The sequence below is a fragment of the Arvicanthis niloticus genome, chromosome X (genome assembly GCF_011762505.2).
Source record: "Arvicanthis niloticus isolate mArvNil1 chromosome X, mArvNil1.pat.X, whole genome shotgun sequence".
In the NCBI taxonomy this organism is placed as follows: Eukaryota; Metazoa; Chordata; class Mammalia; order Rodentia; family Muridae; genus Arvicanthis; species Arvicanthis niloticus.
The window spans coordinates 102,949,934-102,971,927 of record NC_047679.1 but is presented as its reverse complement, the minus strand read 5'-3'; the positions used below and the strand labels follow the sequence as shown (position 1 = coordinate 102,971,927).

General features: G+C 35.6%; 1 protein-coding gene across 4 annotated transcripts in view; it reads right to left on the bottom strand.

The window, feature by feature from the left end:
• Positions 1 to 21,994, bottom strand: part of Stag2 (STAG2 cohesin complex component) — a 128,838-nt gene that overhangs the window by 57,694 nt on the left and 49,150 nt on the right. For 2 of the 4 annotated variants that reach the window (XM_034484875.2, XM_076918431.1), the window contains exons 2-5: positions 19,959 to 20,098; positions 16,407 to 16,485; positions 11,267 to 11,432; positions 1,223 to 1,319 (exon numbers count right to left, since the gene is read on the bottom strand). In XM_034484875.2, coding sequence (XP_034340766.1) covers positions 1,223 to 1,319; positions 11,267 to 11,347 — 178 coding nt within the window. In that variant the 5' untranslated portion in view covers positions 11,348 to 11,432; positions 16,407 to 16,485; positions 19,959 to 20,098. Of the gene's footprint in view, positions 1 to 1,222; positions 1,320 to 11,266; positions 11,433 to 16,400; positions 16,486 to 19,958; positions 20,099 to 21,994 lie in introns of those variants that run through there. The other 2 variants (XM_076918432.1, XM_076918430.1) reach the window with 2 other exon arrangements.

Below are 21,994 nucleotides of genomic sequence, written 5' to 3'. Positions count from 1 at the left end.
GATCATATTACAGTAAAACGAGAAATAAATGTAGGCCCTAAGGCTACAATGGGTAAACTAAATGACTAAACACAGAGAAACTTATATCAAATTTACAAATAAGTCCTACCAAAATAATTTTATCTGTTAAAGAATAAATTCTGATAATATACAAATTGAGTACTTATAAAACAAATACATCTATACCCAAATGAACATGAGAAAGTTTTTAATGCATCGAAGTTTTAGAAATCTGGTTTCCAGCAAGTCTACAAATGTTCATAAGCAAGTCCTTATTCATCATAAAACAAAGCAACAGCACACAAGGATAAATCTAATAAAGAGTGAACCCAATTAAAATTACTATATTTTTAAAAAGATCTTGTAGAATTTAAAGCAACTCATTTCTTACATCTATCTTCCCCACATTTAAATGACTCATTTTTTAAAAGACATCTTAACTTTTAATTATATTTTAAGCCTGTCTCTCCCTCCAGACTTTCAATCCTCACAATGCTGGTGATATTCTCATTAAAAATCTAATAGCCCTTAAAGTACAAAAATGTTTCTACCTAGATCCCTGTGATAATGTGCGTGTCAGAGACAAAGGAGAAAACAGAAGCTACCCATGATCTTGACTGACTCATTTACTGATCCAAATGAGACTGTGTGTATAAGGTACCAATTTACATAATTCTTTTGCATTGCTAAGTCTGTCCTAAAGAGTTTTGCCCTAAGTAAAACAAAGCAAAAAAACCTATAGTGTTCTTTCCCCACTTCTATTTCAAAATATTTCAAAATATTTTTAAACTAACTAAAAATATCAAACAATTTGAAACCTACAATAAAGGGCAATTTCACTACAGACAGACATTTATGAGTTTTAACCCCTAACTATTATTATTCAATATGATAACATCTGAAACTATCTCTTCATTATTTACCTTCCCCCCTTCTCATTCCATTTCTTTATTCTAAATCAGATACAAAAATTAGAAAATTTAATAAAATATCATAAACATTATAAATTGCTAAGTTTTTAGATAAATTTCACATTGAATATATACCTTTGTTAACAGATTTTCTCTCTCTTGGTTTGTTCTTTGCTTTTCTCCTTAAACATTTTGCACAGATATAATGTAAACAATTTACTACCTTGACATTATTTTTCATGAGAAGGAATAACACTTCTTGAAGAAGTGGCTATTTGAGAGCTTATGATTCTAAAATAAATATATTTTACCTTTGCAGCCCGAACACTGAATAAAAAAGTTGATAAGGTCAAGAAGTGCTATATCTCGGTCATGCTTGTAGGATTCGATCCAATCATCCACTACCGACTGTAACAGAAGAAGAAAATCGTTCATTTTTAATGGTTGTCTAAGAAGTAATTCTAATGAAGTCATAAAATTTGATAGTATATTGTACCACAATTATAAAGATATTCATATTTTTACAATGAAAGTTTGACCTTAATTTTAAAGGATTAAATTCAATAAGTAACTGTCTTGATAACACAAAACAATCATCTACCCTCCATTTATTATTTTAAAAGAAAATAATGGGACAATGAGATAATTCAACAAGTAATGGTCCTTGGTGCCCAGTTTGAAGACATGAGTTCAATTCCTAAGAACCAAATAATATTAGAGAAAGAGTTCCAGTCCCCTCAAGTTATAAAACCATTGCCACAGGAAAGACATGACAGACACACATGTGCGAACACACCCATACATAGACAAACTTTTAAACAATTAAAAATTATTGAAACCACAAATTGTCACAGCACTCTATTCTATAGCCTATACATATGTCTTGAAGAAATTCATAATATCCTAGAAAAATATTACCTTCAAATTTTCTATAAAAAAGATTCCTTTTCATAAGTGTCACACCAATATTTTATGTTTTAGGTAAGACAGGTACATACTTGTGTGAAGACACATGTGCAAGCACAAACAAACACATTTTTAAAAATCTAAATATTAGGCAGGCAGTGGCAGCTTTAATCACAATGCCTGAGAGACAAAGACAGTGAGTTTGAAGCTAACCTGGTCTACAGAATGATTTCCAGAATAGCCAAGGATTATAGAAAGCCCAGTCTTGAACTGCCCTTCCCCAAAATATCTAAAATTTAATTTTATAAAGTGTATTTGTTTCTCTGTGATGTGAAAATCTAGGAAATATATCATTCCTTAAATTAATACCTGGGAGTATTCAGGGTGCTGTGGCCAAAGAGATGAAATGAGGCTTTAGCTAGCTTTTGCCTATGGATGGTGTATGGATAACAGCTTTGGACAAAGCTGATCCTGAACCCTTAAAACAGTGCTTTCTTGGTAGGTAAGTGTAATTTTGAGGGGATTGCTGCTACAAATATGCTGGTTGAATTTTGCAAGAAAGTGGATGTGGGAAAGGAACAGGGAAAGAAGGTTGAGAAAAGTTAGTAGGCACTACTTGGTAAGATGTTCTGCTGTGTCCACTGGGTACCCTCACTCCTGGCATTGGAGGGGTGGAGATGCTTCCTTTACTTGGAGGATGATCAAGTCAAGTCTGTTTTCTTAAGTGACAGATGTGAGGCTTCTGCATTGTCACATCTGAACACAAAGTTTGCTTAAGACAACTACTTTCCTCCACAAAGACAAATGCTGAGCACTGTCTTTTTTCACTTCAAGTTAAAGGAACTTGAACTGGCCAGTGATGCCAGAAGGCAAGACTACCACTCACGAAGGATAAAAACAGCTTAAATGTTGCCAAAGGCAGTCTGGAGAGACAATATGCATGTTATAGCATGTTGGCATGCTGCATTGGGCAAATGAATATTGTTGGATGCCACTGTATTTACTTGATTGAAAACATTTTAAATAGAGCTGCCTGGAAAGCAAGTGTAAATAGTGTGGTGTGCATACTTAGGCAAAGACCAAGTGTTGTATTCCTTTTATCTCCATCAAGTATTTATAACATTGTTCACCTGCCTTTATGAACTTGAATCAAGCCATGGAGCACAGTGTTGATGAACTGAACTGTCATTGCTGAAGAAATGGGGAGGGAGGGAAGGTGTTGGTATATGATACTGACAGTATAACAGCTGTTTCTTGCTTGTACTTTGACCAATATTAAAAGGCTGGGAATTTTAAATGCACAAGCGGGATCAACAGTGTTTGATAAAATGACTACGGGGGAAACAAGATTTGAATAGAACACACTTGAATAGAATGCCACACTGAATTCCACTGAATTTAAATAAAATAAAAAGTTATTCACAGACACATATACTTACATATGAGGTAAAAGACAATCAATGAGGAAATATAAAAGAAAAGCTTTTTCAGTGGTGGATCCTAATAATACCATGTTTGTAAAAAGCACAAATTAAATGCTAAGTGAATAAATCCAAAATAAGAAAGATGATTCACAGATCTGGACAGGTAATAGCAGGTGCTCAATACTACTAAACTTATCCCAGTTTAACACTTATTAAATTCCAACTGATGTATTCACAAATATTAAAACTAATTATAAAATTCATAGCTATAAAGGAAACTAAATATCCAAATCAGTACTTAAAAAAGGAAATATCTAACCTAGGGAGCTAGCAGAGTGGGTAAAATGTCTGCCTCACAAGCTAGAGGACCTAACTTAAATCCTAGAACCAATGTAAAAACTGTCTGGCCTTGTGGTGTGCACTTGCACTCCTGCTATGAGTAGACAGAGACACAGGATCTCTGGCAGCTCTAGCCTAGTTGATGTGCACCATGCCAATTAGAGACCCTACCTCAAAAGAAGTAGACAGCATTGCCGACAGTGATACACCTAAGGCTGTCCTCAAGCTCTGCATACATGTAGGCACACACCTACTTAAGTCGTATATGCAGACCTAGACAAATATGCAAACGTGTATATACACACAGATGCATTAAAAAAAGAAAAAAATCTGGTAGACCCATGCTTCATGATTTCACACCTACTACAACGACAACAGTAGAAAATATAGATTCCCCAGAAATAAACTCTCAATACTCACAGTCATAAAATTTTCAACAAAGATTCTGAGACAATTCAGTTTGGGAGGTGGGTCAAGAGATGACCCAGAAAAACTGGATAAATGAAGTTGGACACTGTTTTGTCATACTTACACTATTTAACTCAAATAGATCAGATACCTTTAAAAAGAAGCAAAAACTACAACATTCCTAGAAGAAAATATAACAATAGATTACCATAAAGGCAGAAACACAAGAAAATTGAACATGACTTATTCAAACTAAAAAATATTTCAAAGGCTTCAATCAAGAAAGCAAAAGATAATGCACAGAATGAGGGAGAAAGTGTTTTAAAATCACTTATCTGACAAAGTACAAAAAATGTGTTTAAAAAAAAACTTTCACTACTAAGTAATTTTTTTGAAAAAAGCTTTTTGATAAAGCCTGAAGAGATGGCTCAGAGTTTAAACTACTCTTCCAGAGGATCTGGTTTTGGTTTCTAGCACCCACAGGGTATGTAACTCCAACTGTAACTCCAGGGAATCCAATGGCCTTTTCTAAATTTAGAAGGCACTAGGTATGCATGTGCTGCACTTACATGCAGACAACACACAAAGCTGGATGGATGGATGGATGGAGGGAGGGAGGGAGGGAGGGAGGGAGGGAGGGAGGGAGAGAGGGAAGAAACGAAGGAAGGAAGGAGGGAGGCATAGAGACAGCTAGAGAACTAAACATACAGAGTTATGTAAAGGCAATAAAAGACAATAAAGACATGAAAAGATGTTTAATACAGAGAAAGAACTTTAAAAGAAAATAGAAAAATACCACTTCTTGCATATTAAAATGATTATAATTATAATTTTAAAACTACAGTAACAAGCATTGGCAAAACTGTGAAAAGATGAAACGCTAAAACACTGCTACCAGGAATATGAAATGGTAGTCACTTTGGAAAAATATTCTGGCAACTCCTCAAAAAGTTAAATATAGAGTTAGCATATGACACTGCAATTTGACACTCAGGTATATATTACTCAAGAGAAATGAAAACATATGTCTAAGCAAACACTTGCACAGTACTTCAAAGCATAAGTTGTGACAAACCAAATGTATATGAATGTAAGAATGTATAACAAAGTCGTGAATGTTCCGATCAACCAAAAGCAATAGTCACAATATATACCACAACATGAATAAACCTTTATAGACTTAGGATAAATGACAGAAATTCCTCATAAGGAACCTTAGGCTCTAGGATTCCATTTATACAAACTGTCCAGAACAAGTGAAGATATACAAAGTAGATTAGTGGTAACCTAGATCTGGGAAACAATAGTTAATATTATGACTTTCTTTCTGGGACGTGAGCTTTCTTTCTGGGAGCTTGAAAATGCTCTAACACTAAATTGTAATGAAAGCTTTACAATTCTGTATACAACTAAAAACTACTGAAATTAATTCTTCAATATTCTTCTTACTTTGCCAGGAAGTGGTGGCTCACGCCTTTAATCCCAGCACTTGGGAGGCAGAGGCAGGTGGATTTCTGAGTTCGAGGCCAGCCTGGTCTACAGAGTGAGTTTCAGGACAGCCAGGGCTAAACAGAGAAACCCTATCTCGGAAAAATAATATTCTTACTTCTATAATTTGTATCAGGAATGTTCACGCCCCATGCAAAGGTCCATGTGTTAAATGTTAAAGGCTTAGTCCTCAACTTGGACTTCATCCTCAATATAGGGTGGTAGAAACTTTAACATTTGGGGAACTAATGGGAGCCTCAGCAGTCAGAGGCACATCCTCAAAGGAAATTATATAACACCAGTACCTTCCTCAGTCTTCTGACTACTATGAGATAAACAGGTTTATCACATGTTCTCCCCAACATTGCATATCACACGAGCCTAGCCCCAAGAAGAGGACAAAAAGAGGCGGGAAAGCAAGTAAGCACAGACCGAAACTTTGAAAATTAGTTCAAATTAACTTTTATGTTAATCATTTCAGGTATTTATGGCATATATTTAAGTCATTTTCAATATAGCAACTTATATATGCTAACCAACACAATTGGCATGTTTTTCCAGAATGATTAATGAAAAAAAAAAGAATACATCACACAACTATGATCATTTAGAAGCATGGTTGCCAAGAAACTGTTTTGGAATATAAGGTGTATGTATATCTGTGTGTGTGTTGGGGAGGGCGGGTGTCCGTGCCTCATTTCCTTACAACAAAGTTGTAAGATTATGTTCAAAATTAGGTCACAGGAATCCACATCGCTCAACTGTTTGCTTGGATTGCTAGGAGATAGGATTTTACTTAAGACTCCAAACTCAGACAATATACTGTAAAAAGCCCAAGTCACATGAAAAGTTTATTTATAGATAAAGTTCTGGCTGTCTTCAGACTCTGAGTTACCACAGACCATGCTTGAGTAAAGATTTAGGACAACTGTGTTAATAAGTTCTAACAAAACAACAGAGCAACATCTTTCCTATATATTCTTCCTGAATTCTAAAAGCATTTCTATGGGTGAGTAGCACATTACTAGCAAGAATAAGGGTTCACTAAACAATATAAATTTTAAACAAATGTCTAATGAAATTTAAAAAGAGATAACCACAAAGCAATAAAAAACTAATTCTTAAAAATGAAGTACAACTTAGAATACAAACATAAGTCTTTCACAATTAAAAAATGTAAAAAAAAATTGCAGGCTGTTACACTAAAAGTGGTTTTAAAAATACTTCCTTCGTGCCGGGCAGTGGTGGTGCACTCCTTTAATCCCAGCACTTGGGAGGCAGAGGCAGGCGGATTTCTGTGTTCGAGGCCAGCCTGGTCTACAGAGTGAGTTCCAGGACAGACAGGGCTACACAGAGAAACCCTTTCTCGAAACATCCCCCCAGAAATACTTCCTTCACCATGTACCCAAGGCTGAGTTGGATTTCACTGTGCAGCCCAACCTGGCTTAGAACAAAAGATCTCTCAGACATAGTTCCTCAGGGGCTAAGATTTTAAGTGTGTGCCATCACAAACAGCTAAATTTTCTAATCAAATAACACTAAGAATGTATTCAGAATGGAGGCATAAGCCTATTATATAATATCAGCACTCGGGTGGCTAAAGAAAGAGAGTCACTAATTCAATGCCAGCCAGGCTGCATGTTCTGTATCAAATAAATGAATGAGGAGAAATTAGAATCAGACACACACACACATTACAATAATACGATATTGTAATGTGCTAATGAAATGTTAAGAGTTAAAGTTTGATTGAAAAGGAGAAGTTAGTACCTAAGAATGCTTTTCAAAATAGGGATATTCAGGGGCTGAGAAGATGGAACAGAGGTTAAGAATACAAACTGTTTTTACAGAAATGTCTGAATTTAGTTCCTAATATTTACATCAGGCAGATTACAGCTACCTGTTACTCCAGTTCCAAAGGGTACTCAAGTGCACGTACCTACACAGAAACACATGCATACATAGAATCTAAAATAAGATTTTTAAACAGTGATTTTTTTAATTCAGCCAGTCCTATTTGATTTAGAATAAAGAAATTATTCTAAGTGTCTAGAGAAACATAAAGGCCTGAGAACAGAGCACATACTGCAGCTGAAAAATAGAAAGTGTGTCATAAGGAAATCTGGGCTGGAACTTTTGGTATGAACAAACTCCATTTCTAAAAAGCAGATTTCCTTGATCAAATTTGGCCTTAGGAAAGGAACACAGGAGGAAATACATATAATGACCAGAGGTGAACAAGAGCTTTAGGGCAATCCCTGGGGAGATAACTAGGAGCTGTCAGAAACAAAGTTCTGGTCAGGGTTTTATTTTTACTTTTTTTCTTATCTTTTTCTTCTCAGTGCTGGAGGCTAAACCCAGGTCCCGGTACAAGTTAGGCTAGTCTAAAAACATTTGATAACCTAAAATAGTCAACAAAAGCCCAGAAGAAGGGGAAAATAGAAGCAGCACCTATTCTGTTGTGACTATAAGCTAAAATTTCTAGCAAGTTGTATCATTTCAATACTGCACATGCTGTTGGGACCTGAGCACCAATCAGTATGATAGTATTAGGAAAATTTCACAGGGTATTATTAGACAATAAGAGTATATAAAGTCCTCACAAATAGGATTCATGTTCTTATAAAATAGAACCCAGAAAGCTGTCTTGTAACTTCCACCAAGAAAAGACACATGCAAGGAGGCTGGCTCTATCTATAAACTACAAAGAAGGCCCTACAGACTCTGAAATCTACCAGCACCCTGATCCCAGACTTTCCAGTCTCCTTAACAGAGAAATCCTTTTCAGTTGTTTATATGCTATCTAGTATTATTCTGTAGCAATACAAAGAACTAACATCCTAACAAAAGACCTGGAGTTGTAGCTCAGTCAGTGAAGGACTTGCTTTAGCACATCAAGTCCAGGGACTGACTTCCAGCGCTGACCAAAAAGAAAACAGTAAGTCGCTCAGTTTCTCAGACTGTCCCCCCTCCGTGTGTGTGTGTGTGTGTGTGTGTGTGTACGTGTACGTACCACACATCAATGTTTTTAGCTGATTAAAACAAAGTATATAGAGAAAAATAACAAAACAACAAGAAAATAATGAAGTAGAATGCAATATAGCTGAGAATAACATGTCCCATTTGATAAAAACTAATGCAAAAGGAAATCAGAGAACAGAGGTGAGTACTTTAAAACTAGAGAAACTAAATAAAATAGAATATATGCCAAGATGACAGACAGCTAGCTCATCTTAATATACAAAAAAGTAAAATGTGTATTCATATTGTAGTACACAAGCATTAAATATAACTATATTAAAGTTAAAGTGTAGAAGATGAATTAGAATGATGAACTCATCTGATATGTTCCTAGCTTTATGAAATTGCTAAAGGCACAAATGGCTACACATTTTTATTTTGCATATGAAACTACTGGTCACATTTGATATTTTACATCTTATTTACAAAGTCAAATACTTAGAATATTATATAAGCAAATTATGCATTTAAAGTGATTGATAAAGTCTAGATAACTACTCCTCTGATAACTACCCTTTTATATGAAGTTAATTCCCTGTAACATTCAATTCACATTATACTCCAGGTAGAATGTGATGGTATATTTCTATATTCTTAGCTTTTAAGGAGGCTCAGGTAGAAGCATTGCTTGAGCCTAAAATTTCCATAGCATCTTGAGTAAAACAGAGTCACCATCTCAAAAAAGAAAAAACAACAAAAAGGCAGTGTGTGTGTATGTATATGTGTGTGTGTGTGTATATACATACATACATACATACATACATACATACATATTCCTTGGGTATTTACTAAGACTCACTTCCCTTAAGATAGTAGCATTATGTCACTCAAAAGTTCCGTTAATGGTAGTTCTAATGAAACTTGGCACATAGGCTCCTATATTTGAGTGCTTGGTCCTCAGTTAGTAGAACTGCTTAGAAAAGTATTATGAGGTGTGGCCTTGTCAGAGGAGGTATGCATGGGAAGTGATCTCTAAATTTTCAGTTAGAGCTTAACTACCACTCCAGTGCCATGTCTGCCTGCTTGCTTGCCTGCTATCATTCTCCAGGCCATGGTGATGATGGTCTCTACTGCCTTCTGGAACCATGAACCCTGTATTAATTTCTTTTTTGAATTATATTTGTGATAGTTCTTTGTCACAGCAATAGAAATGTAACTTAAGACATTAAGCAAACTCTTAATTATTTATTTTAGTTTTATTTTATGTGTATATACCTGAGGGTATGTATGTGAATGATGTACATATGACAAGTCAGAAAAGAACTTCAGATCCCCTGACACTGGAGCTACAGGCATTTGTAAATCAACATGTGGGTGATGAGAATTGAACCCAGGTCCTCTTTGTGGTATTTTTGAATAAGAATGGCTCGTAGATTTGAATGCTTGGGTCATAGGGAATAGTGCTGTTAGGTTTATCCTTATTGTAGAAAGTGTATCACTGGTGGGCTTTGTAGTGTCATATGCACAAGTCAGGTTTAGTGTCTCCTCCTGCTGCCTTTTGGATCCACCTGTAAAGCTCTCAGGCAGCACATCTGCCTGTGTGTTGTGATGCTCTCTGAAATAAGGACGATGAACTAAACCTCTGAAACTGTAAGCAAGCCTCAATTAAATGCTTTCCTTTATAAGAGTTGCTGTGGTCCCGGTGTCTCTTCACAGCAACAGAACATTGACTAAGACATTCTGCAAGAATAATAAGTGCTGTTAACCACTGAACATCTCACCAGCCTCTAAGACTTCATCTGTAAATAGCAGCTATATAAATGCCAGCTATATAAAACATGAATTTTCATAGCCAAGCAAAAAATATCAATTTTTCAACCAATTAACTTCTTGCCTTATGTTATTAAAATTTACAAAAAAACAATAGTAATTGACTCAAGGCACAGCACTGGGTGTGGTTGAGTGGTAGAAGACTTGTACAAGACCTTGAGTTCAAGCACCAAGAAAACACATACACACAAATACAAAAGACATCAAGGCCTAGAGATGAACAGTGGTTAGAACACTTGCATAGAATAGAAATGGCTATGGGTTGGAGTCCCAGCGACCACCAATGAAAAGTATTATAAATACATTCATGGCTTTGGGTTTTTTAAAACACAATTAGAAAAATCAAGGAAGGGCCAGCGAAATAGTTCAAAGAGCTGGGTGGTGGTGGTGCATGCCAGCCAGGGCTACACAGAGAAACCCTGTCTCGAAACCTCCCCCCCCCCCCAAAAAAAAAGAGAAATAGTTCAAAGAGTAAAGCGCTTCTCATGCAAACCTAACAACCTGAGTCCAATCTCTGGAGCCCACAGTATAGAGAGAACCAACAGCCTACTGAAAACTCTCTAACCTCCACATGTAGATCACGGTATGCACAAAGTGACAGTCACACAAACATGTCATACACAATAATAATGAATAAAATTAAAAGAGGGCCAGCAAGATGCTTCTGTGGGTAGAGAGGTACCTGGCAAGCACATCTGACGAAAAATTGCTATTTTGCTTGGCTATTAGGTTTGCTCTCCCAAGCCCTCATAAAGATAAAATAAGGAAGATGACTTCAACAAGCTATTCCCTAACCTCTCTGTACACACGCCATGGAGCACACGTATGCATGTACATGTATACACAAATGACACAGACAAACCAACACACACACTGGAGCTGGGGAAGAATGCATAACAGAAATAATTGCTTTAGAGAAAGGAAAATCAGGACAGCACTTTATATGTTACCAGAGCTTAAAATGCAGAAATAAATGTCAAAGACCATTATAAATGTTACCTGCATAGCACTCTTGCCCATTTTAACAACTTCAAACAACATCATGTTTTCAACTCCATTCTGTTGATGATGACCATTCATTCGGTTTGGACCAGAAGGAGGTTTTCCTCCTCCATTTCCACTTTTACCCTTTTCGGCTGGACCCTTTTTGCCTTTTTTTACAACTCTGTAAAAAAAAAAAAAATAACAAGAACAACAGAAGTTGATTAACTTACATTACTCTCACTATCCTTGAGAATTCAAAACAAAGGTGTGAAGAAAGCAACTAATAATTTTATAACATGATTAAATTTGATATATTAGAAGAGGTCATTCATATATAAGAAAGTGACAGGATAATTATAGCCTCTTTTGTTTTTCATAAAGCTCACATTATGTTACAGTAGATTATAACCCCTGATAACAAACTATAAGGCTAAACTTCTATTCCTATTAGCAGAGTGATTTTGGACAAGTTGCTTATTTACACATTAGTCCACCCACTTCTTTCCCATCTGAGCATAGTAGCAGATGTTTAGAATTTCAGCATTCAAGAGTTTGAAGCAGAAGGATCAGGAATTCAAGACCATCTACCTAACAAATTCAAGGTCAATCTGGGCTACATGAGGCCTTGTAGAAGAGAAGAAAAGAGAAGGAATGAGAATGAGAAGAGCAAAGAATGGGGAAGGGGGAAAGGAGAATAAAAAAATAATTTTCCAGTTTGTGAGGTGAAAGATCAAACTATGCCTACCCAACAGGGTAATTGTGATTATGAAAACAGAAAATATTTACTACAAATATACTTAGCACATAATAAAGTAAAAAATTGCTATAATTATCACTTCTGTGTGAGAAGAAATTCAGTAAATGCTATTTAGATCTAAATCTCCTAGAATTATATACTGAATTTGATTTAATTGTGAAAAGTTGTCATACATATCACAAAATATCAATAAAGTTTGAAAAAAAATCATTAAAGTTTTATCTTAGTCTATCACACTATGTTAAGGTTCAGGATAAAGCGGGTAGCTAGAATAACCTCATAAAGTAATCAGACTGAGTTCAACAATCTAGCTTAATTCCTTCTGCCAGGAGTATAACTCACTGCAATATCTTTTTCAAAATTTCATTTTATGTATGTGTGCCCAGAGACCAGAAGGGAGTATTAACTTCCCAAAAGTAAAGCTACAAACAGTTGTGAGCCACCATATAGGTACCAGGAATCCGACCCAGGTCCTCTCTGAGGACCAGTGCTCTTAACCAGAGTCATCTCTGAGGTCTCATCACCTTGGGGTTTGTGGAGAGTGTAAATAAAGTTATAAAATCCATTATTTTCTCTGGGCCAACTCTTACCCACTCTGAGAATTCAGTTAATATCTATCGGAAATAAAGTTCACTTCTAAGGAATCTGCCAGCATTGGAAGTAGGAGTTTCTGGAAATCAGCAAAAAGGTTCCCAGAGAGATGGCTCATAAGGTCAAACACTTGCTGCCAAGCCAGATGACCCGAGTTGAATCCCCAAGATTCAAATGACAGCAATGAACAACTCCCACAAGTTGTACTCTGACTTCTACAAGAAGCACAGACACATCCCCACTTATGCACACCATTCACATGTATGTACATATATACATACACAATAAATATGTACATAAATAAAAATGCTAAGGATTACTATAATTTATGAAAATCACTTCTATAATTTTTACACCTTCTTAAAGAAAAAAAGCCATTCCTAGTACATTTTCTTTTAATTGAGAATTTTATACATGTATATTTGGTTCAAATTCACTTCAATCTCCAACTCTTCAATGTTTACCCTATTACTGTTTTCCTTCACAATTACATCTGTTCCCTCCATCCCTCCTTCTCCTCTGTCCCCTACCCCTCACCCCTGGAACAAAAGGAATCTACTTATTATCTGCATGACGATAGGAAAACATACTGGAGTATGGATGGATAGCCTCTCAGGAGCCAAATCCTGAAGAAACCTAATTCCCCTTTCCCAAAACTCATTAATTGCCAATAGCTCCTCAGATAAGGGGAAAATATCATAGCTCGCCCCCTTCTCCATCCATGCTAGAAGTTTGCTATAACTTGATCTTGTGTAGGTCTTTTGTATACTACCAAGGAATAAAAGTGATCAACCATTTTACCCTAACTCATTTTTTATGAATGTATGAGTGTTTTACCTGCATGTATTTTTGTATTTTGATGTACCATGTGTGTGCCTAGTGTGGAGGGAGAGCAGAAGAGGGTATTAGAACCTTTGCACTTCAACTTCCAGACAGCTGTAAATCACCATGTGGGTACTAGGAACAAACATTGGTCCTTTGAAAGAACAGCAAGGAATTGCTTAATTGCAATTCCTCCAACCCCTCTAACTCATTTTTAAAATGCTAGTCCCAAAATAAAATCTTTAAAGGAAACATTTCAGAGCCCTGAGTATGATGATTTCATGGCTCCTTTTAGAGGTATACATTTTTGTGATCTAGAGAGCAAAGGTCAGCAAACTGACTATAAAGTTAACACTAAATATCTGGCTTTATGGGTCCCCGTTCTTGTTTTAATTTCTATTGCTATAATAAAATACTTAGAGAAGGAAGGCTTTATTTGGCTTATAACTCCAGGATACAGTCTATCACTTTCAGGGACAGCACTGTAGAAATTCAAGCAGTCACACCCCACAGTCAAAAGCAAAGAAAATTAGCACAGCCTTGCTTGCTCTCAGCCAGCTTTCTCTTCTTTTACACAGTTCAGAAACTCTTACCTAGGGAAGAGTATCACCCAAAATGGGCCCATGGGTTTCCCTGTATCATTTAACAATCAAACAAATATCCCAAGACAGGCCCACAGACCAACTTATACAGTTATTTCTTCATCAGCACTCTTCAAGGTAATTTTAAGAAGTGTCAAGTTGGCAGTTAAACCTAACATACTCAAATATAAACTATATCCTTATTTAAAACAAACATTAAAACTATAATCTAAAAGCAAATCTTAGTCTGTGATTTTCTGACCTAGAGTCACAAATGTTTTTCCACAGATACTCTGTGTGTTTGCATATTACTCTATAGAGGGTCCTTTCTCCTTCAGTAGTCCACAAGCACCATATTCCGGTCTGGGGTTCAACAAGTTGTTCAACAATTCCTTTTGGTGTTCCTATTTTGTGGTAATGGGGATCGCCTCAGGGACTCACTAATGTAAGGCAAGCACTTATCACTGAGCTACATTTCCAGTCCATTTCATTATTATTTTAAGACACAATTTTGCTAAGTCATTTCCTAGGCTGGATTTGAAGTAATAAAGAGTCCACCTAGGAATGAACTTGAAATCCACCTGCTTTAGCCTCCTGAGTAACTGAGATTAAAGCCATATGAGATCAACCTAGCAAAAACACTACTATGCTTAATAGTTATTTCAATAAACAACTTCCACAATATTTGTGAGATATTGCCTATTAAAGAATCAGTCTAAATCATTAATTCATAATTATAAAATGAAAGGATTTTGCACCAAGTTAAAAAAATTTTGACAGACATAAGGCTAAAAAAAATTACATAAAATATACTAAAATGTTTTTTTTTAATTCATAGGATCAGGCTGGAGAGATGGTTCAGTGGTTAAGAGTACTGACTGCTCTTCCTGAGGTCCTGAGTTCAATTCCCAGCAACCACATGGTGGCTCACAACCATCTGTAATGGGATCTGATGCCCTCTTCTGGTGTGTCTGAAGATAGTGACAGTGTACACTAGTACATAAAATAAATAAATCAATCTTTTAAAAAAAATTAATATTATCACAGAACCAAAATACTTTCAAACTGTATCGTGTGTGTAACTATGTTTGGTCACTGTAAAAAATAACTACAATTAAAATGCTTCATGAGGGAACCGTATGGAAAAATAAGGGAAATAAAGGAAGTAAAGCTTGATGTAATCATAGACATGTAATCCCAATACTGAAAAAAAAAAAAAGAAAAAAGATCAAAGGCCAGCCTTGGCTACAAAATATGTTCAAGGATACCATGGGCTACATGACACTGAGGCTGTCTCCAATAGGAGAGAAGGAAGAGGAAGAGGAGGAGGAAGAGGAAGAAGAAGAGGAGGAGGATGAAGATATTAATATTAATATTAATAAAAATACTAACCTGAGTATAGTTTTAGAAAGAAAAAAATCCCTTCTAAAAAAGACTTTTGGGGGTAGCATAGGAGGCTATCAGGAGTCTATAGACTTCAGCTTCTGTCTATAAAAGAAGCAAGTCTTATATTCAAGACTTTCCTTAAACTATGTGCATGGGTATATACACATAAGTGGAGGTGACTGTAGAAGCCAGGAGCATCAGATTCCTAAGATTTAGATTCCTGCCTGAAGCCCACTTCTGTGTCCTTGGCCAATGTTAGATTTCTGCCAAGCAACCCATTTCCTTGTCCTTGTCCTATGTCAGATTCTTGCCAAGCAGCCCCCAAATCTCTCCACCTCTCCCCCTATTTTATTTCATAAACAAGACTGAGCCTGTCTTAGGTCATTCTGACAAGAATGCCTTCCTTACCTGTCATGGAATATGCATTATCCAAAGCAATGCACTTCTGTCTTATGTTGGTAAGGCTCTGTGCAGAATCTTACCCATCCTTGGCTTGCCAGCCTGTTAATTCAATAACTCTGTCTGTGGGTTCATTTTCAGTTTCAAGCCATGTATTTTGGCTGCCAACATGCTAATGTTGTTAAAGACAAGTTTAACATGATGGGCAGGAATGAAAGCACTCCCAGGACAAAAAAAAGGCTAGCATGATCAAGCTATATATGTCATTCTTGAAGCTTGACCAAAACAGAAATACTTACCCATGGCAACACAACATTTCAACATAGCATAATGGATTTATTGGGAAATCAAATGTGTTGACATGCCACATTTTGCTTAGCATATTATACTTTACAAAATGACCTACTAGAAACAATAATGTTCAATAAGTTCATTATTAGTAATACAGATACTCACAAAAGCTATTTAATCTGAAAACATAAAAAATGTATACATATTCAAATATGCCATAAAACTGAATCCCCAAAACAAGCCAAAATTTGAAGGATAAAATTCTCTTTCACTGAAGTGTGCATGCACATACATGTTTTAAAAAAAAGGTCACATAAATGATACATACTTTGCCTTTGCCTTGCTTCTGATTTTTTCCTTCAATGTCTTCAAAATCTGTGTCAGAAGAAAAATGTGTTTCTGACTCCCTATGACAAAAGATAAGCAAACATTTTAAACCTTCTTTAGAAATGTAGATGATGTTTCCAATTTTTCAACATTATCTAAAAACTAAGAAATGGCTGATTCATTATAAAATAAAATGTAGTTCTGGGTGGGGAAGAGGATGAGATGGCAGGAGTTGGGAGGAGGAAAGAAAGGCTGGGAGGAGAAACATAAACAGAACTTACTATATACATGTATGAAGTAAGCAAAGAAGGAATTTAATAAGAACTCAATATTATTATTAAAAGTAACTTATATACTTACATAAAATATACCTTAAAACATTACCAAACATATAAGACTATAAGATCAATTACAAGGACTACTATAAATCTGACCAATTACAAAGAGTACTAAGACATAGGTTTCTCTAAATATTTATGTTTTTGATAATTTTTAGTCAAAACATGAAACTGAACAAATAGCTAAAAAAAAAATGTGATAGCCAGTTCTACTTTCTGATACAAGAACATACTTAGGGAAATTATTTTACTACCAGGCAGTGGTGGCACATGTTTTTAATTCCAGCTCTTTATTCTAAATAACTCAAACAGAAATATTTGCCAAATCCCAAACTCAGGAAACTTTTGCTTAGAGTTTTAAATTTATGAGCCAATTTGGGCAGGCAGATCTCAAAGAGTGAGTTCCATGACAGTCAAGACCTAGTCTACTCCTTTCAATTTTTATTACCCATTATCCTATAGCAGACCCATATTATCTTAAGTATTCTATATCAATACACTAATATATAAAATAAACTTGTTAATGATTTTCAATTTTGATGTGCATAAGAAATTGCATATTTTTTGCTTTGTAACTGTTAAATGGGAGCTCCTAGAAGCAGACATATCTGTCTTAATTCCTTATCTAATACACTGTCCTTAATTCCTTATATTGTCTAATACACTGTGGTTTACAGGACCACTAAACATAGTTCACTATCTCTTTTAACAAAAGTTTATTCAAGACCTGAGTACATTTCTCTAAAGATGCTATTTTTCCTTAGGAACTCAAATATACACTGCAATTAAAATATCACAGTTTGGGCTGAAAATGTAACTCAGCAGACTATTTCTCTACAACTCCCCGAGTTCAATCCCTAGCAATGCATAAAAATGAACAAGGTAGTATATTCCTGTAACCCAAGCATTAGAGAAATAAGGCAGAGAGTTCAGGGTCATCCTAAGCTACACAATAAATTTAAGGATAGCCTAGGCTCTGTAAGACTGTCTCAAAACAAAAATATAATTTTGGAGACTACAGATATAACTCACAACTTGATTAGTATACATGATATCCTGGGTTTAATCCTAAAACCTTGAGGAAAAGTCATACTATTAGCCAAAAAAACAATAAACTCATAATCTCCACCAAACAAAAATTATTAATATGAAAAGATGCCTACTAACAAAGTAGAAACTGGTTGCCATGTAGAATGTATCTACATACTCAGTCAACAGTTTTATCCATCAAACTTTTTCTACTAAATCAAGCTTCATAAAGAATCTAACAGGAGATTGCATGTACATAAAGTAGAGCTAAACAGACCTACTGGGCAATTTAAAGTCATACTTTTAATTGAGACACCTCTTGGAATTATTGCTTAATATAAAAGCAGCTACTATATAACAGGCACAGTGGTTTGTTTGTTTGTTTGTTTGTTTGTTTTTCAAGACAGGGTTTCTCTCTGTAGCCCTGGCTGTCCTGGAACTCTCTGTAGACAAGGCTGGCCTCGAACTCAGAAATCCTCCTGCCTCTGCCTCCCAAGTGCTTGGATTAAAGGTGTAGGCCACCACTGGCCCACTGTGGTGCAACATCTTTAATCTCAACACTTGAGAGACAGACATGGACAGATCTCTGTTAAGCTGTAGACCAGCCAGAGCTACATAATTTTTCAGATCTGGTCTAAAAAAAACCAACAAACAAACAAACAAAAGATCCCACCTACACAGCACATGTATGCACATAAAATGACTCCTACATAGACAGGGTCTCACTGTATAGGCCAGATAGACCAATATCTCATTATATAGTTCAGGCTAGCTTTGAACTTGCTATCCAGGTACTACTATGGCACGCAGTTTACTCCCACTAAAAAGGAAATACTGCAAGAGCTACAATCCTCACCACAACCCTCCACAAACACTAAAAAAAACACTAAATAAAGCAAGAAAAATTACAACAAAAGCAGACTAAAGAGTACATAGGTAATGTTTTATAGGTTTATTTTATATGTATTTTATATGTGTTTTATGTGCATGTTTGTGTGCCATGGTGCATGCCTGCTGCCCAAAGAGGTTGTCAGATCACCTGGAATAGTTACAGATAGTTGTTAAGTGACCCTGTGAACCAAACCTGGAGACTCTGCTTGTCCTCTTAACCACTAGACATCTCTTCAGCCTCAAGAGTATAGGGAACTTTAAAGACAGGATGGGGAAATGGAGAAGTAGATGGATGGGTGGTCAAGTATTCAAACAACTTTTCTAGACTAATATGCATATAACTTGTTTTGCAACAAATAATTGAGATGTCTTATACTTATTTCATTTAATGACCAGACTTGACACTACAATCTAAACACTAATGTATGATATCATTCCTTACTAACTGAAAGATTTTAGGAATTTTAGTAATCATGATATTCTTCCTCAAAAACAACTAGTACTGTGTAGTAGTTTGAATAATGGCCCAGATAGGCATATATGCTTGGTTCCCAGTTACTAGCACTGCTTGAGACAGATTAGGAGATGTAGCCTGGTTGAAGGAGGTGTGCCACTGTAGGCATTTGAAATCTAAAAGCCCACTCCAGATGCAGTCAGTCAGTAAGTCTATCAATGTCTGTCTGTCTCGGCCCATTTCTGTTTGTCTCTCCCTCCTCCAGTTCCAAATGCAGATCAGGATGTAAAGTTCTCAGCTACTATGATAGCACCACACCAGTCTGCTTCCTGCCTGATGATCACAGACTAACCCTATAAAACTGAAAGCAGGCCTCCAATTAAATGTTTTTTTCATGAGAGTTCTCACTGACATGATGTCTCTTCACGGCAAGAAAACAGTAACTAAGGCATAAAAAAATAGTAGAAGCTGAAGAGATGGTTCAGTTGTTAAGGACATGTAGAGCTCTTGCAATGGTCACTTTCCAGGGAATCTGATGCTCTCTTGGGGCTTTAATTGGCAACATGCATATACTCAACATAGAAACATGTACACAAACATATAACTGAAAATAAAATAAATATTTGTAAAATAGTAAACTGTACCCTGTACAAATTTTAAAAATAAATCCAAAATATTACAGAAGTGGCAAAAATAAAATTGAATGAGTACTGATAAAAAAAAAACAACATATGCACTAATTTATATATTAAGATCTCATGAAGAAGTGATTTAATCAAATCAAAATTAGTATTTCAATTTTGTGGAAAAATATGTAAATGTTATAATACACAGTACTTACTGCAGTAGATTAAAATCAGTTGGTATTTCTGGAGCTGCTATCATTTCTTTATCATCTTCTGGATCACCCCAATGTCAGAAATATATTCATATATTTATGTGAGTAAATTGACTGTGTGCTTCCTCAAAGAAAGACAGTGCCTTTAAAGAGAAAATGACATTCATTATAAATCACCACAAACATCAAGAAATATTCATACTCAAAAGCTAAATTCCCAAGTGTCTCTTAACATGTTTTAATAAATAAGTATTTTGTTCTCTTCCATTTGGCTGGATGATAAGAACTCTTACAGATCTACAGTAATAATACAACATCAAAGACTATTTTATCATACATAATTTTGTTTAAAATTACTCACGACACAGTAACCTGATGCTCCCCCAATCCCTGTCCATCCATTAACCTATCGATGCATACAGACTTGCATGTATATATTATGTATATATGCATAAAACATAAAACATACAAATATCACACATGCACACTAAAAAGAAATAGAATAGAGTTCTTTTACTAAAGTCCTGAAGTCCCTAGGAAAAGTTTAAATCACAATATACTGTGCCTAAAACGTTTTAGCTTTTTATTGATGGTATCCAGACATGTTTTTTTTTTTTAAAAAAAAAAAAAAGAGCTTTTTATATCTTAAGATACAATTTTAAAACACTTTAAGGCCAAGTTTCTCCATTCTTAATAAAACATATAGTACAACGCTTAGTTTACTAAAAAGAACCCTGTCATAATGCCATGTTGTACCCGGAATTAGTCTGAATAGCATTGGACAGTAGGCTTGAGTATGATCCTCAACAGTACAAATAAAAACAAGTCAGAAGAATGTAAGAATGCTACTTGTAGCTAGCTATGGTGGTGTACACCTACAACCTCAGCACCATGAGTTTGAGGCAAGCCTAGGCAACTTAATAACATATCTCAAACAAAAAAGACACTTTTTTACCAAAATAAGTGTAAATCTGGGCATGAGAAAGGGATCACTTCTAACCTTGACAGTCACAGGTACATCTCCTAAATAAAGAATGATCTGCTATCAAATAAATAGTATATAACAAAGAGAGACAGGGCAACAGGCTGAAGCTTGGGTCTGAATTTCTTCTTTATTACTTACTAGCGCGTATATCAATCGGAGTGTCAAATGTGGAGGTCAGAGGACTTCTTTGTGAAGTCGACTCCTTCCACCTTCATATCCTCAGGTTTGAGCACCATGTCCTTTACCTGCTGAGATATTTAGCCTAACTATGGAGCTTGTTGTTGTTGTTGTTTTGGGATTTTTTTTTTGGGGGGGGTCCCTTGAGACAGTGTCTCACATATCCTATACTAGCTTCAAACTCCCTATGTAGCTAAGGATAACCATGAATTCTTGATGCTCCTGCCTCATTCCCCAAGTACTAGGATTATAGATATATACGACCACACTCGACCTTTTATAGCTTTCAGGTTTTTTGTTTTTTCTTTTAAAAGAGAACCTAAGTTCTTGGTGGTCACTCAAAGTAGATGAGGACCTCTGAGATAGTCAGTTGGTAAAAGCACCTCCCGAAAAACCTGATAACCTGAATTCAATCCCTAGGACACACATGGTAGAAAGAGAAAACTTTTTCAAAATGTCAAATGACCTCCAGATATGCACCATATGTCATACATGCACACACCAACACCCACATAATTCTACACACACGCACCAATAAATTGATGTACAAACAAAAATAATTTTGAAATAGGTAAAGTTCTATATATCTTTATAAATGTTCAAATATACCACACTTGTGAAATTCTAATGACCCTTTCCAATAAAACAGACACAAGGGGAAAAAAGCTGGGTATGATGTTACACACCTATAATCCCAACAATCAGAAAGTAAAAGCAGATGATAATTCTAGTTTCAGGTTAGCCTGGTCTAGGTTCATAGAAAGAGAAAAGGGCAGGCAGAGAAAAGTAAAGTAAGAAACAAGAAAATAAACAATTTTCCCATCAACTCATTAAGCCCTTAAGAAACATCAATAGATACATGTGCTCAAAACACTAT